Source organism: Pleurodeles waltl, chromosome 5 (assembly GCF_031143425.1).
Source record: "Pleurodeles waltl isolate 20211129_DDA chromosome 5, aPleWal1.hap1.20221129, whole genome shotgun sequence".
Taxonomy (NCBI): Eukaryota; Metazoa; Chordata; class Amphibia; order Caudata; family Salamandridae; genus Pleurodeles; species Pleurodeles waltl.
In genome coordinates, this window is record NC_090444.1 from 1,060,902,128 (window position 1) to 1,060,916,186 (window position 14,059).

Genomic DNA, 14,059 nt, shown 5'->3' on the forward strand with positions numbered 1-14,059 from the left:
TTATAAATAGGCTGTTTTATCCCCATCATGTATTTTATTCTATATTTACAAGATGTGCATCAGGTGTCAATCCACACTAAGGGACCCAGTAGATTTCCCGTGTCTGAGACAGGTATCCCCAAGAGATCACAGACAGGAAATATGAAGCATTATTTTCGAAGGCTTTATTTGGAGCCAATCTAATGTAAAGTATATGCAAACTTATTATAGTAGATAATAAAATAAATGTAGTGATTGTGAATGAACAAAGAGCAAATATTATGAACACAGAAAACATAATATATTCAATGAGTTTCCTTTGTATTAATTTCTGGCTAATGATAATTAGTACGGAAAAGATCTGCTGTCATGAGGGTTGTGCAGTATTAATCATATACCTGAATGCTGAATTTATATATTGCTTGCCTTGATACAGTGAGGGTCTTAGGCCCTAAAGGAAGGATGGTGGTGTTGCTCCGTGTGATGAGTATCGGTGCAAGCAATGAAAAGCACATGATAAAAGTATTAATTGGTTTTGTGTCAGCACTGTCATTAACAGTAGTATTTTATGCTGAAGGCCTTGAAGCTTCTTTAACTGAAATTGACGCTACTGTATGATTACCAAGATTTGATTAAGAACCCTGCATTACAAATCTTGCATCATTACCACACACAATCCCAAGGGGTATGGTGTTTACCAAAAATGTGGTATTCCTGCATAGTCAAACTTTTTGAAGGTGATAGTGTTTGATAGCACAGGAAATAGGTGTTTTATCCACTAATTTCCACATGTTTTGCCTTCACCGAACACTTTTCTCTAGTCACATTTCACTGGGGGTTTCCTAGTGAAATTTGTATTGGGAAATGTACCCTTTGCACAGATCTAAAGTTCAACTCGTAATCCCAATGTGGTCACAAAATCATGTTTCTGCCCATATTGGGATTTAAATGGAGCTCAGAATGAGACCATAGATGTCTCAACGTGGTTGTCTGCAGACACTGACAAGTATCAAATTCATGTGTGTTGACAGCAGCCATGATTTGATGTTACTAAACAGGCAATACAACAAATTGGTTACCATCAATATCCCCATTCATTGATTTCACAACGGAAGTTAAGGCTTTGAAGAATGATGGTCTTTCAACATTAAGAAAGGTCAACTGAATCATGTGTCTTAGAATCTTCTCTTCCATATCAGGTCACTCGATAACCTATGATTAGAGCTCTAGTATATATAATAATACCATCTATTGCTTTAAGGCATATTAAAGACTGATTGGAAAGCTGCAGAAAATTCCGAATTATGCCAAAAGAGCAATAACAGTTCCAGCAAGCATACGGTGCATAATATTAACACAGACTGATATTATGGATAGGTTACAACCACTATTTCTTAAGAACTGAGACTCATTGAAACCTCAAAAAAGTGATATTTCAACTTGTGCTTATAGGATTTTTGTCGATTTGACCTTATTTTATTCAGATAAATATTATCTATTTTTCTAAACCTGTGTGGTGTATTTTTGTGGTGTTTTCACTGTGTTACTGTATGATTTATTGCACAAATACTTTACACATTGCCTTCTAAGTTAAGGCTGACTGCTCAGTGCCAAGCTTCCAGATGGTGGGCACAGGATAATTTGGATTGTGTTGTGACTTACCCTGACTAGGTTTGTAGTCCCTACTTGGACAGGGTGCATACCTCTGCCAACTAGAGACCCAATTTCTAACAGTTTCTCTTTAAACAAGGTCAATTTAACCCAGCCAAATCTCCTCTGAGGTTCCATGTTTTATGGCTTTGTTCTGATGCCTTCACTGTCTGTAATCTCCATGAAGGCAAAAACTCCTCAACAAACTGTTGATTTTACCTTAAATAATATATTATAGTCATTGATGTCCACTGTTGAATTAAGATTAATTTATATATTTCTTGCCTTTATAGATTCTAATGTGAATCGAATTTCGAACTAATTTTTCTCAAGTAGTATATCTACTGGCAAGTCAGCACCTTTTAACATGCAAGAACACAAGTACAGGAAGCAAGTACCATTAAAGGTAATTTTGGATGGCATGGAAAATGCTAACAAGGCTGACGCAATAGATTATACCCTTGGGCACTTGAACCATAACCACCTTTATAAACCTGAAGCATTAGCGCAAACGTCTTACTGGGAAAGCTGGAAAAGACCTCATAAGTCAAAAACATACACAAGACAACATAGTCAGAATTTTACAGATGGTGAAACCCAAAGGATGAAAGATGCTTGGTCAGACTTCACCATCAAGACAAGCTTAATTCCTGGAAGCTCCAGAGCTAAATCATCTAACATCAGCTCCTTAGGACCGAAATGGTCAACGTTTGGTCCTAACACCCCAATAAACACACCGTTTAACGGGTCATCATACAAGAGACAGGAGTCCAAAACTATCACAGAAAGTGGACCAGCTCTAGTCCCCCCATTATGCAACATGGAAGAACTAGAGCCACCGGAAGTAAAGCTGATAAAATTCAAGCCTGTCAAGAATAGAAGAACCTGCCTTCAGGATCACCAAAGGGAGTACACCTTTGTTCCCCTGTATTTGGCCGGTTTGACAAAAAGAGATCAAATGACCATGCTACTCCAGTTTGACAAAGACTTTCTGAAAACACAGGACTTGTTAGAATTAAATGATTTCAACAAAAATATAACGGTCCAGAATCTGGAAAATAAAATGACACAGGTAAGAAAAGCTTCAATAGAGAATGTAAGATTATATGCTGTGACAAAGGTGCTAATAGTGTGTGTGGCTCAAGAATTAAATATTTTAGAAATAATGCAACATTTGTTAAACTTCGGTGTAACATTTCATATTTACAATGGAATAACAGAGATGTTTAAGTAAAGCAACTCTCTCCCAAACGCTGTCCCGTGTAAACTCAACCCAACCCTTTTGATTATAACAGGCACATTCAACTCATACAGTAACTTATTTGATCTAATCTGTGTTAATGACCCATCCTTATAGAGGTACGCATCATCTTCGTTGGTATGTAAAGGCTTCTGGTTGAAATGCTGCTGATGCTATCAAATAAGTGCTAACGTGCACATATATGTTCTAAACAAAGAAAATGCTACCCTCAGACCCCTTTCTCAAACAGATCCTTAGTCAGAAGCATCCTCCTCTCACACAGATGTACCGCCCAAAAATTAAAAGAAACCAAGGGAAAACATGCATGCACATACATACAATCACAAATCCGCTACACAATGAACACAACTAACTGCATACACATAGATTCGCCCCTAGGTCCACAAATACTTACAAATATACTACACCAAGGTAGCCACAAGCAGACACAGACACTTTCCTACACGTAATGGGCACTATACTTACCTTTTTATGAATGTCTGGCACCCTTTCTGTATCACTGTTCATGGAAGTAACTCCACCAAGCACAGTGGGGGATTATCAATTATCGACGGGAAGATTGGCCTACCTAATTTGATGGAGTTACCTCGGTATCTTGGTGAAGAGGAGAGTAAAGTTGAAGCAGTTGCTAATATCAGGATATCTGCACCATTTATCAGACTCTAAAAAAATGCCACTCTACTGAAGAAGGCACAAATGGTAAATTAATTTGCTTTATAGTGGATTTTCTGACACCACTGTCATTTCATTGTCCCCAGTCAAATTGCTCTGTCTTGCTTCACTCCCTACCAAACCCACTTTAATTCCTCTACACCCTTCACGGTAGTAACACAGTCACATCGAGGGTGGATGTAAACAGTGCCCGCATAAATGGTGAAAGCACCGTGCAGTGTAATAAAAAGTACACATTTCCAGTAATTGCTTCTATGGGTAAGGAACATCCTACTACAATTGCCATAATGCCCCTAATTGGAGAATGGGGATGCAAGTACCAACAGCAATTATAATATAATTCACTTACCGCAAACAAAAATGCTAAAGTTGAAATGTGTTGGTATTGTTTGGCAATATGTAAATATAAACCATCATTAACCCCTTCGCTACTAGGCCTTTTCCACCTCAGGTGCCAGGCCTTATTTTTGGCTATTTGGGGCAGTTCGAGCTTAGGCTCTCATAACTTTTTGTTCACATACGCTACCCACGCCAAATTTGCGTCCTTTTTTTCCCCAACATCCTAGGGATTCTAGAGGTACCTAGAGTTTGTGGGTTCCCCTGGAGGAGACGAAGAAATTAGCTAAAATACAAAGAAAATTTCGTTTAACTAAAAAAACAAAAATGGGAAAAAAGGGCTGCAGAAGAAAGCTTGTGTTTTTTTTCCCTGAAAATTGCATCAACAAAGAGTTTAGGTGCTACATTCACCATCTTCCCAGCTTTCAGGAATAAGCAGACTTGCATCAGAAAACTAAGGGGGTGATTCTAACCCTGGCGGTCGGTGTTAAAGCGGCGGCCAACCCGCCAACAGGCTGGCGGTAAAAAATATGGGATTCTGACCCTGGCGGAAACCGCCAACACAGACAGCCACTTTAACACTCCGACCGCCACGGCGGTACAAACAAACAGCGCGGCGGTCACTGCCAACAGCCAGGCGGCAGCCAATGTACCGCCCACACTATCACAACTCACCAATCCGCCACCTTTTCCGGGGCGGGAGCACCGCCGATAAAAACACGGCGGAAACAGACTACGGACGGGAAAACGCTCACCACTACGCACTCCAGGAGGAAGGAGGACAGCATGGAACCCGAATTAAACATCCTACCTGCTCTCGTCTACCTTCTCATCTACCACGAGTACGAAGTCCGGCGCAGACGACAACGGTGAGTACTGCACCTACGACACATGGGAGGGGGGAGGACGAAAGGTTACGGGCACACACATATGCGCCCCCCCCCCCCAACTATGTACACACCAATGCAGAGCAACAAGTCACAGTGACACCACCCAAACACCCCTGAAAAATGCTAGGACATAATCAAATTTGGAATAAATATTTATGTACCAAAAAGCTCCTGAAAATTATCGTACAACCATGAAAGATATTCACAACAAAACTAATGACATACACATCAGTGTATAACTGAAGTAACAAGTCCTGCACATCCTACGAATTCATCATGTCCGTGGGCCAAAGTTTTGAGAAACAAGGGCAAAGCCCACACAGGAGACCTGAGTCCTTTGGAGAGAACACTGCAGGGGCATCAGATGTAAAAACTACAGGCACCTCAGGGGGAAGGGAAGGGGGGGGCACCACAGCCACATGAGTCCACGACGCCAGATCCACGAGGAGTCACCATGCCCACTGTACCATCCTGGGGAGTGCAAAGCCACAGTCTCTCAATGTCTCTACAGTGGGTGGGCTGCCCACCGTACCATCCTGGGGAGTGCAAAGCCACAGTCTCTCAATGTCTCTACAGTGGGTGGGCTGCCCACCGTACCATCCTGGGGAGTGCAAAGCCACAGTCTCTCAATGTCTCTACAGTGGGTGGGCTGCCCACTGTACCATCCTGGGGAGTGCAAAGCCACAGTCCATCAGGTGGATGACAGTCTCCACTGGTCAAGGAGGAGGCATGGTGGGCACAGTGAACCATAAACAGTGATTGAGACGGCGGTGCCCAGCGGAGCGGTGCTTGAGATGAAGGGCCCAGCGGAGCGGTGCTTGAGAAGAAGGGCCCAGCGGAGCGGTGCTTGAGAAGAAGGGCCCAGCGGAGAGGTGGAGAGACAGCGGTGCCCAGCGGTGCCCAGCGGAGCGGTGGTTGAGAAGAAGGGCCCAGCGGAGCGGTGCTTGAGATGAAGGGCCCAGCGGAGCGGTGCTTGAGACGGCGGTGCCCAGCGGAGCGGTGCATGACAGGAAGGGCCCAGCGGAGCGGTGCTTGAGAGGAAGGGCCCAGCGGAGCGGTGCTTGAGATGAAGGGCCCAGCGGAGCGGTGCTTGAGATGAAGGGCCCAGCGGAGCAGTGCTTGAGACGGCGGTGCCCAGCGGAGCGGTGCATGACAGGAAGGGCCCAGCGGAGCGGTGCTTGAGATGAAGGGCCCAGCGGAGCGGTGCTTGACAGGAAGGGCCCAGCGGAGCGGTGCTTGACAGGAAGGGCCCAGCGGAGAGGTGGAGAGACAGCGGTGCCCAGCGGAGAGGTGCTTGAGACGGCGGGGCCCTGTTCAGCGGTGCTCTTCTCCACGGCGGGCCCTGTTCAGCGGTGCTCTTCTGCACCGCGGGCCCTGTTCAGCGGTGCCTATCTTCACGGCGGGGCCCTGTTCAGCGGTGCTCTTCTCCACGGCGGGCCCTGTTCAGCGGTGCTCTTCTGCACCGCGGGCCCTGTTCAGCGGTGCCTATCTTCACGGCGGGCCCTGTTCAGCGGTGCTCTTCTCCACGGCGGGGCCCTGTTCAGCGGTGCTCTTCTCCACGGCGGGCCCTGTTCAGCGGTGCTCTTCTCCACGGCGGGGCCCTGTTCAGCGGTGCTCTTCTCCACGGCGGGCCCTGTTCAGCGGTGCTCTTCTGCACCGCGGGCCCTGTTCAGCGGTGCCTATCTTCACGGCGGGCCCTGTTCAGCGGTGCTCTTCTCCACGGCGGGCCCTGTTCAGCGGTGCTCTTCTGCACCGCGGGCCCTGTTCAGCGGTGCCTATCTTCACGGCGGGCCCTGTTCAGCGGTGCTCTTCTCCACGGCGGGGCCCTGTTCAGCGGTGCTCTTCTCCACGGCGGGCCCTGTTTAGCGGTGCTCTTCTGCACCGCGGGCCCTGTTCAGCGGTGCCTCTCTTCACGGCGGGGCCCTGTTCAGCGGTGCTCTTCTCCACGGCGGGGCCCTGTTCAGCGGTGCTCTTCTCCACGGCGGGCCCTGTTCAGCGGTGCTCTTCTGCACCGCGGGCCCTGTTCAGCGGTGCCTATCTTCACGGCGGGGCCCTGTTCAGCGGTGCTCTTCTCCACGGCGGGCCCTGTTCAGCGGTGCCCTTCTGCAACGCGGGCCCTGTTCAGCGGTGCCTATCTTTACGGCGGGCCCTGTTCAGCGGTGCTCTTCTCCACGGCGGGGCCCTGTTCAGCGGTGCTCTTCTCCACGGCGGGCCCTGTTCAGCGGTGCTCTTCTGCACCGCGGGCCCTGTTCAGCGGTGCCTATCTTCACGGCGGGGCCCTGTTCAGCGGTGCTCTTCTCCACGGCGGGCCCTGTTCAGCGGTGCTCTTCTGCACCGCGGGCCCTGTTCAGCGGTGCCTATCTTCACGGCGGGGCCCTGTTCAGCGGTGCTCTTCTCCACGGCGGGCCCTGTTCAGCGGTGCTCTTCTGCACCGCGGGCCCTGTTCAGCGATGCCTATCTTCACGGCGGGGCCCTGTTCAGCGGTGCTCTTCTCCACGGCGGGCCCTGTTCAGCGGTGCTCTTCTGCACCGCGGGCCCTGTTCAGCGGTGCTCTTCTCCACGGCGGGCCCTGTTCAGCGGTGCTCTTCTGCCCCGCGGGCCCTGTTCAGCGGTGCTCATCCAGCAGGTCAAGGGAGCCAGACCTGGCCTGGACTCCCGGCTCAGTCGCCCTCGGACCGTGACGTTTCTGGACCCTTCGGGGACAGACTCCTGGCCTCCTTAGTGTCCTCCTTCCCAGCTGGGATGTGGCATGTGGGGTCCACCTTCTCCACGCTCCTGCTGCCCTTCCGCTCCTTTGATGGGGCTCTCGGGCCCTTGCCTCCTCTAGATGGTGTGGGTGGTGAAGTGGCCGCACATTGCTCCTTGGGGGCAGCCCTGTCGGTCCTCGCACGGGGGCCCTTGTTTTTGCGGGTCCTCTTGCCGGGGGGGGGCTGGACGTGTCCTTGCTGCTGATCGATGTGTCACTGCTGGCAAAGGGTGGGCTCCAGAACCCATGCACAACAGTGACACCCGAAGCTGGGCTGGTGGTGGCTGCGGTGCTCTTGGGACTCTTTGAAGATGGATGGGGGAGCTCATCGGGGGGAAAGAGGTCAAGGTTAGCCAGGAAAAGTTTTTTAGGGCCAAGGTAAAGGGTAGGAGAAGTGGAGATGGAAGTGGAGGTAGAGGAGGTGGTTGTAGGAGAGTCAGGTGTGCTGTCATTGGGTGAAGGTGCTGGTGCTGTAGGCTGTCGTGAGGTGGATGGCTGTTGGGTGGGTGGCTGCCTGCGTTTGTGTGTCTTGGAAGAGGGGGTGACAGACACAGTGGGAGAGGACACAGGGGACGTGTAAATGGCAGTGGGGGTGGTGACTGCACGAGTGTGGACTGTACTGGAGGGTGAGGTGGTGATGGAAGCACTGGCTGATGTTGGGGTGCATGCAGGTGTGAGTGTAGACGTCGGAGGGAGGAGGGAGACGAGGAGGAGGGGGACACAGGGGTGGCAGTGGCTGTTGGCATGTCTGCATCTGGGTGTTGCTTGGGTGAGTGTTTGTGGGATCTGTGGTGCTTGTGTTTGGATGAGCTGCTCTTGGGTGTTGAGGTGTGTGCAGGCTGGTCTGATGGTGTGGATGGGATAGGCTGAGGAACAGGAGACAGAGAAAGGCTGGAGGCAGTAAGAAGAGGGAGGCTGGAAACAGGGACAATGGCTGCCGTCAGTGCTGAGGCCAGAGCAGTGAACGCTCGTTGATGGGCAGCCTGACCCGAATGAATGCCCTCCAGGTACGCATTGCTCTGTTGCACCTCCCTTTGCACACCCTGGATGGCATTCAAAAGGGTCGTCTGCCCAACAATGAGCGTCCTTACCAGGTCAATGAGCTCCGCACTGAGGGCAGCAGGGGCAACAGGGGCAGGGGCTGAGGTGCCTGGGGCGAAGGAGACGCGCGCCTTCCTGGGCGAACCGGCACGGAGCGAAGACTGAGGGGCTGCTGGGAGGGCGGGGCTGGTGCGCTGGGTGGCGGCTGTACCTGTGGAGGCGGGGGGCACGGATGTTGCCGCCACCGCTAGGGAGCTTCCATCCGAGGACGTGTCGCTTTCCCTGCTCTCACCAGCGGTCCCCGTCGTGGTGCTCCCCTCGCCCTCCGGATCACTGGTGCCCTTGGTGTCTGTTCCTGGGCCCACCGGGGCCTTGTGTCCTGCAGCTCCCTCGTGCTCCGATGCCAAATCTCCTCCGCCTGATGATGCTAATGCACACATGCACAAGAAGATGAAGAGAAAGGGTGGGGGGAGAAAAAAGAAGACCAGGTTGAGTGCATGCAATGTCAACACCGTTGGCGGAGAGGACAGACACAGGAGCCTAATGCACTAAGCTGCGCATTCGGGGTACACTACTCAGTACTACTGACTAGGACAACAGGCCAAGAGACGTCAAACGCGCACATGGGAGATGCTGGACCTTCAATGGCTGTACTTGTCACCCTACCGAGGTGGGTGCCGGGGGCACAGGGCCATGCCTAAGGGAGAGGACTACACTACAGAAAGCGCCCTGGCCTAATGTCACCCACAGCCCTCCTCCCCCACCCAGACGCCTCCACTGCGCAGAAAGATAGGAGAATGTGCTGATACTCACCCCCTTGTGTCTGCTGTGATGTCTTAAAGCGCCCATCCAATTCTGGGTAGGCCACCGCCAGGATCCGGGACATCAGGGGGGTCATGGTGCGACTGGCACCCCTCCTAGGTTGGGAGGCCATCCCCAGCAGTGTTTCTGCGGTCTTCCTTGTTCCGCGGCGGATGTCCTCCCACCTCTTGCGGCAGTGGGTGCCCCGTCTGTTGTGGACCCCCAAGTTCCGGACTTCCTTGGCGATGGCATGCCAAATCTCGATCTTCTGATGGGCGCTGACCTATTTGACATGTACAGGGTGGAAAGGAGGAAATCATCAATGACCTGCATGTTAGATGTGATTGGCCCCCCCCACCAACTTTGCCATATGGCACATGCTCTCATCTGTCGGGCGTTGCACTCCTCATTCGCCCCCCACCCCACCAACTTACATCCACCCCAATCCACACAGGCATAGCCCATTCCATGTGCACCCGGTGTACTCACTTGTTGGTCTGGAGGACCGTAGAGTAGCGCATACTGGGGGAGGACCCCATCCACGTGCTTCTCCAACTCTTCAGACGTGAAGGCAGGGGCCCTTTCCCCAGTCGCAGCAGCCATTGTATCTTCCAGACCGAGGTCACAGCAGCACTTGCAGTATAGGTCCTCTCCTGTGGATGATCAGGTCTCGAGTGATTAAGCAGATAGAAAATGGCGGTCACGCCCGCGGCAGTGCGTACCGCGGCGGTGCGTACCGCGGCGGTGCGTACCGCGACCGCCGGCGCAATTCGTCATTGGCTCCTGAAACCCATAGGCTTCAATGTTAACCAATGCGGCTTTGCGCTGCGGTCTTCGACCGCCTACCGCCACGGTGTGCCCCGCCAGCGCATTGACCTCACATCCCATTGTCCCACTTCACAGGTCAGGCAGCCGCCATTTCAAGGGCCTACATGGCTTAATTTTGACTGCGACACACAGGCCTAGGCCTTGCATTGCCACACATACACGCCTTTCAACCCATTGCCATTCTTTAACTGTGCAAGCTGTCTGTACGTACCTGTGGTTTGGCTGACTCTGTGCTCCATGTTGTCCTTCCTAGGCACCGTCCGCTGGGACTTGGGATGAGAAGGAGGAATCCTCGCGTGTACCGACCGCTGGTGGACCTGTCGACAATGGAAGAACGCCATATAATACTTCGATACAGACTTGACCGTGCCACTATCCATGAACTGTGTGCCCAGCTGGAGCCAGCCCTGATGTCCCCCATCCGCCAACCCACAGGGATTCCCCCTCTGGTGCAGGTTTTGTCAGTCCTCCATTTTTTGGCAAGTGGGTCATTCCAGACCACAGTGGCCATGTCATCTGGAATGTCTCAGCCTATGTTTTCAAAGATTTTGAGTAGAGTGTTGTCTGCCCTGATGAAACTCATGCGGAGCTACATCATTTTCCCAGAGGAGGGTGACTTGCCTACAGTGAAGGGTGATTTCTATGCCCTTGGACATATCCCCAACATCATTGGTGCCATTGATGGGACCCATGTGGCTTTGGTACCCCCAAAAGACGATGAGCAGGTGTACCGAAACAGGAAAAGTTATCATTCAATGAATGTCCAGGTGGTCTGTTTGGCTGACCAGTACATCTCCCATGTAAATGCCAAGTTCCCAGGGTCAGTGCATGACGCGTATGTGATGCGAAATAGCAGCATCCCCTATGTGATGGAGCAGCTACAGAGACAACGTGTGTGGCTAATAGGTGACTCTGGTTACCCCAACCTGCCTTGGCTACTGACCCCAGTAAGGAATCCCCGGACCAGGGCAGAGGAACGGTACAATGAGGCCCATGGGCGAACTAGGAGGATCATCGAAAGGACCTTTGGCCTCCTGAAGGCCAGGTTTAGGTGCCTGCATATGACTGGGGGATCCCTGATGTACTCACCAAAGAAGGTGTGCCACATCATCGTGGCCTGCTGTATGCTTCACAATCTGGCATTGCGACGTCAGGTTCCTTTCCTGCAGGAGGATGGTGCAGATGGTGGTGTTGAAGTAGCTGTGGAGCCTGCGGAGAGTGAAGAGGAGGAAGACTCAGAGGACGACACAGACAACAGGGACAGAGTAATAGCACAGTATTTCCAGTAGCACACAGGTAATAATCACCCATGCCATTTTACATTTCCTGAAAGCCTCCTGCATCTCAACTTTGTCGGTTTCCCCCCAGACCTATGAACATGATGTTTGATTTTCCCTTCCCTTTTCTGTGCTGTATGAGCCACTGCGTGACCTCGGCTTGGTTGGCCCATGGACTAATGCTAAGTTACCTCGGTATGTGTAATTCACAATGTTCACAATACGTAATTGATATGTAATGTGTCATACATTTGTAAATAAGACAGGCTGAGTCCTGATTGATTTCAGTGCAATGTGTGATTTATTATTAGTGCATAGATATTGGTACATGATAGTGAAACAGTGATGGGTGGGGGTGGAGTAATGTCCATGGTGGAGTCCAGTTCTCAGTCTCACAGGTGCATTGTCCATATGCCTGTGGCAGGATGGAGCAGGGGCAGTTCAAGGTTTGACAGGGTGGCAATGTGGGACAGTGGGAGGACTTCAGGGGGTATGTGATGCTGGCGGGGGACTTGACATCCTACTCTGTCGTTTTTTTTTATCTCAGGCTCCTTTTGCGGGGCGGTTGTTCTTCAGCAGGAGGTGGGGTTCTGGTGGGCTGTCGTTGTGGTGCGGCCTCCTGTCCACTAGCGCCGGCGGAGGTGGTGGGCTGTTCCTGTTCCTGGCTAGTGACAGGGGCCCTGTGTGATGCCACATGGTCCCGAAACGTGTCCTCTATGCGGTTCAGGGCCTGGACTATGCTCCCCATAGCAGTTGAGATGTTGCTGAGTTGGTCGCTGAACCCCATGTAGCGTTGCTCCTGCTGTGCCTGGATCTCCTGGAACCTGGCCAGTACCGTCGCCATCGTCTCTTGTGAGTGGTGGTAGGCAGCCATGATGGTGGTGAGGGCCTCTTGGAGAGTGGGTTCCCTGGGCCTCTCCTCCCCCCCCTGTCGCACAGCAGCCCTCCGAGTTGCCCTGTTTCCCTGGGCCTCTGTCCCCTGGACGGTGTGCCCACTCCCACTGCCCCCAGGACCCTGTTGTTGTTGGGTTGGTGGGTTACCCTGGGGGCCCTGTAGTGGTAGACACACCGCTGCTTGACCTGTCCTAGAGACAGAGGCATGGGCCCGCTGGGTGGGAGCTGTGCGGTTGTTCCCAGAGGGGGTTGGGTCTGCAGTGGCCTGTGTCTGGGTGAGGGGAACCGACTGCCCAGAGGTCCCCGATGGTCCGGGCTGGTCGTCAGGTTCCAGGTCGACAGAGCTGCTGTCATCACTAGTGGCCTGTTCCGGGGGTAGGATGGACATTTCTGGTCCCTCCTGACCGGTGTGTTGTCGTTCGGGTCCTGCATGGGGTAAGAGGGTATGGTTATTGTTTCTGTGTGTGCATTAGCTTGCGTTTTATAGGTGCCCTTGTCCCCCAGTGCTGGCATTCCCTTGGGGGAGGTGTTGTGAGGGTGTTTTGTGGGGGGGGGGTGATGGGTATGTGCAGTGGTCATGCTTAGGTGATGGGTGTCCATAGTTTGGGGGTGGCATGCAGGGGTTGGTGTTGGGTGGGTTGTGCTGGGGAGACATTCTCAGGGAGGATGTGTCCTGGGGGGTTGGGGGTGAGGGTGGGGGTTAGCATGCTGGGGGGGGGGTGAAGTGGTTGGCCTTGTACTTACCAGAGTCCATTCCTCCGTGTACTCCAGCGAGGCCATCAGGATGCAGGATGTTGAGTACCTCTTGCTCCCATGTTGTGAATTCGGGTGGAGTGGGTGGGGGTCCCCCGCCAGTCTTCTGCACTGCGATGTTGTGTCGCGAGACCATCGAGCGCACCTTCCCCCGTAGGTCGTTCCATCGTTTGCGGATGTCCTCTCTATTTCTGGGATGCTGTCCCACCGCGTTGACCCTGTCCACGATCCGCTGCCAGAGCTCCGCCTTCCTTGCTAAGGTGGTGTGCTGGACCTGTGAGCCGAAGAGCTGGGGTTCCACTCTTATGATCTCCTCCACCATGACCCGGAGTTCTTGGTCCGAAAAGCGTGGGTGCCTTTGTGGTGCCATGGTGTGGTGTGTATGAGGTGTGGGGTGGTGTATGTGATGATGTGTGTGTTGGTGTGTGGTGCTTTGTGCTTCTATGTGGTGTGTGTGATGTTGCGGTGTGCCTCTGTGTGTCTGGCTATCTATTCTCTGATGTGTCTCTCTCTCTCTCTCTCTCCTTCGTCTCTGGTTTTTGTTGGTAGGGGTTTGTGGGTGATGTGGGTGTGTGTTTTATATGGTATTGGATGTGTGGGAGTGGTGTGTGTATGTGTTTCAGGTGTGTGCCTTTCAAATTGTCCAATGTGGTAGGGGTTTGTAAAGGTGTGTGTATTTTGACCGCGGCGGGGTCTACCGCCAATGGAATACCGCGGTTGAATGACCGCCGCGTCGATTTGTGGGTCATAATGGGATGGGCGTATTTCTGTTGGCGTGGCGGTGGAGGTTTGGTCTTCTCCAGTTTACCGCTGGCCGCTGATGTGGCGGACTGCAGTGGAGGGCGGATTTTCGGAGGTTTTGCAGTTGTGGGTCAGAATGTCCGTGGCGGCAGACCGCTGCCGCGGCGGTATTGTGGCGGCCTTCTGACCG

The 14,059-nt window shown here is 52.2% G+C and overlaps 1 protein-coding gene across 1 annotated transcript in view; it reads left to right on the forward strand.

The window, feature by feature from the left end:
* The window catches only part of C5H6orf118 (chromosome 5 C6orf118 homolog), a 199,518-nt gene that overhangs the window by 3,063 nt on the left and 182,396 nt on the right, over positions 1–14,059 (forward strand). Inside the window, exon 2 of the mRNA XM_069235281.1 lies at positions 1,923–2,701. Within this exon, the coding sequence (XP_069091382.1) occupies positions 1,997–2,701 (705 nt within the window). The 5' untranslated portion in view covers positions 1,923–1,996. The remainder of the gene's footprint in view (positions 1–1,922; positions 2,702–14,059) is intronic.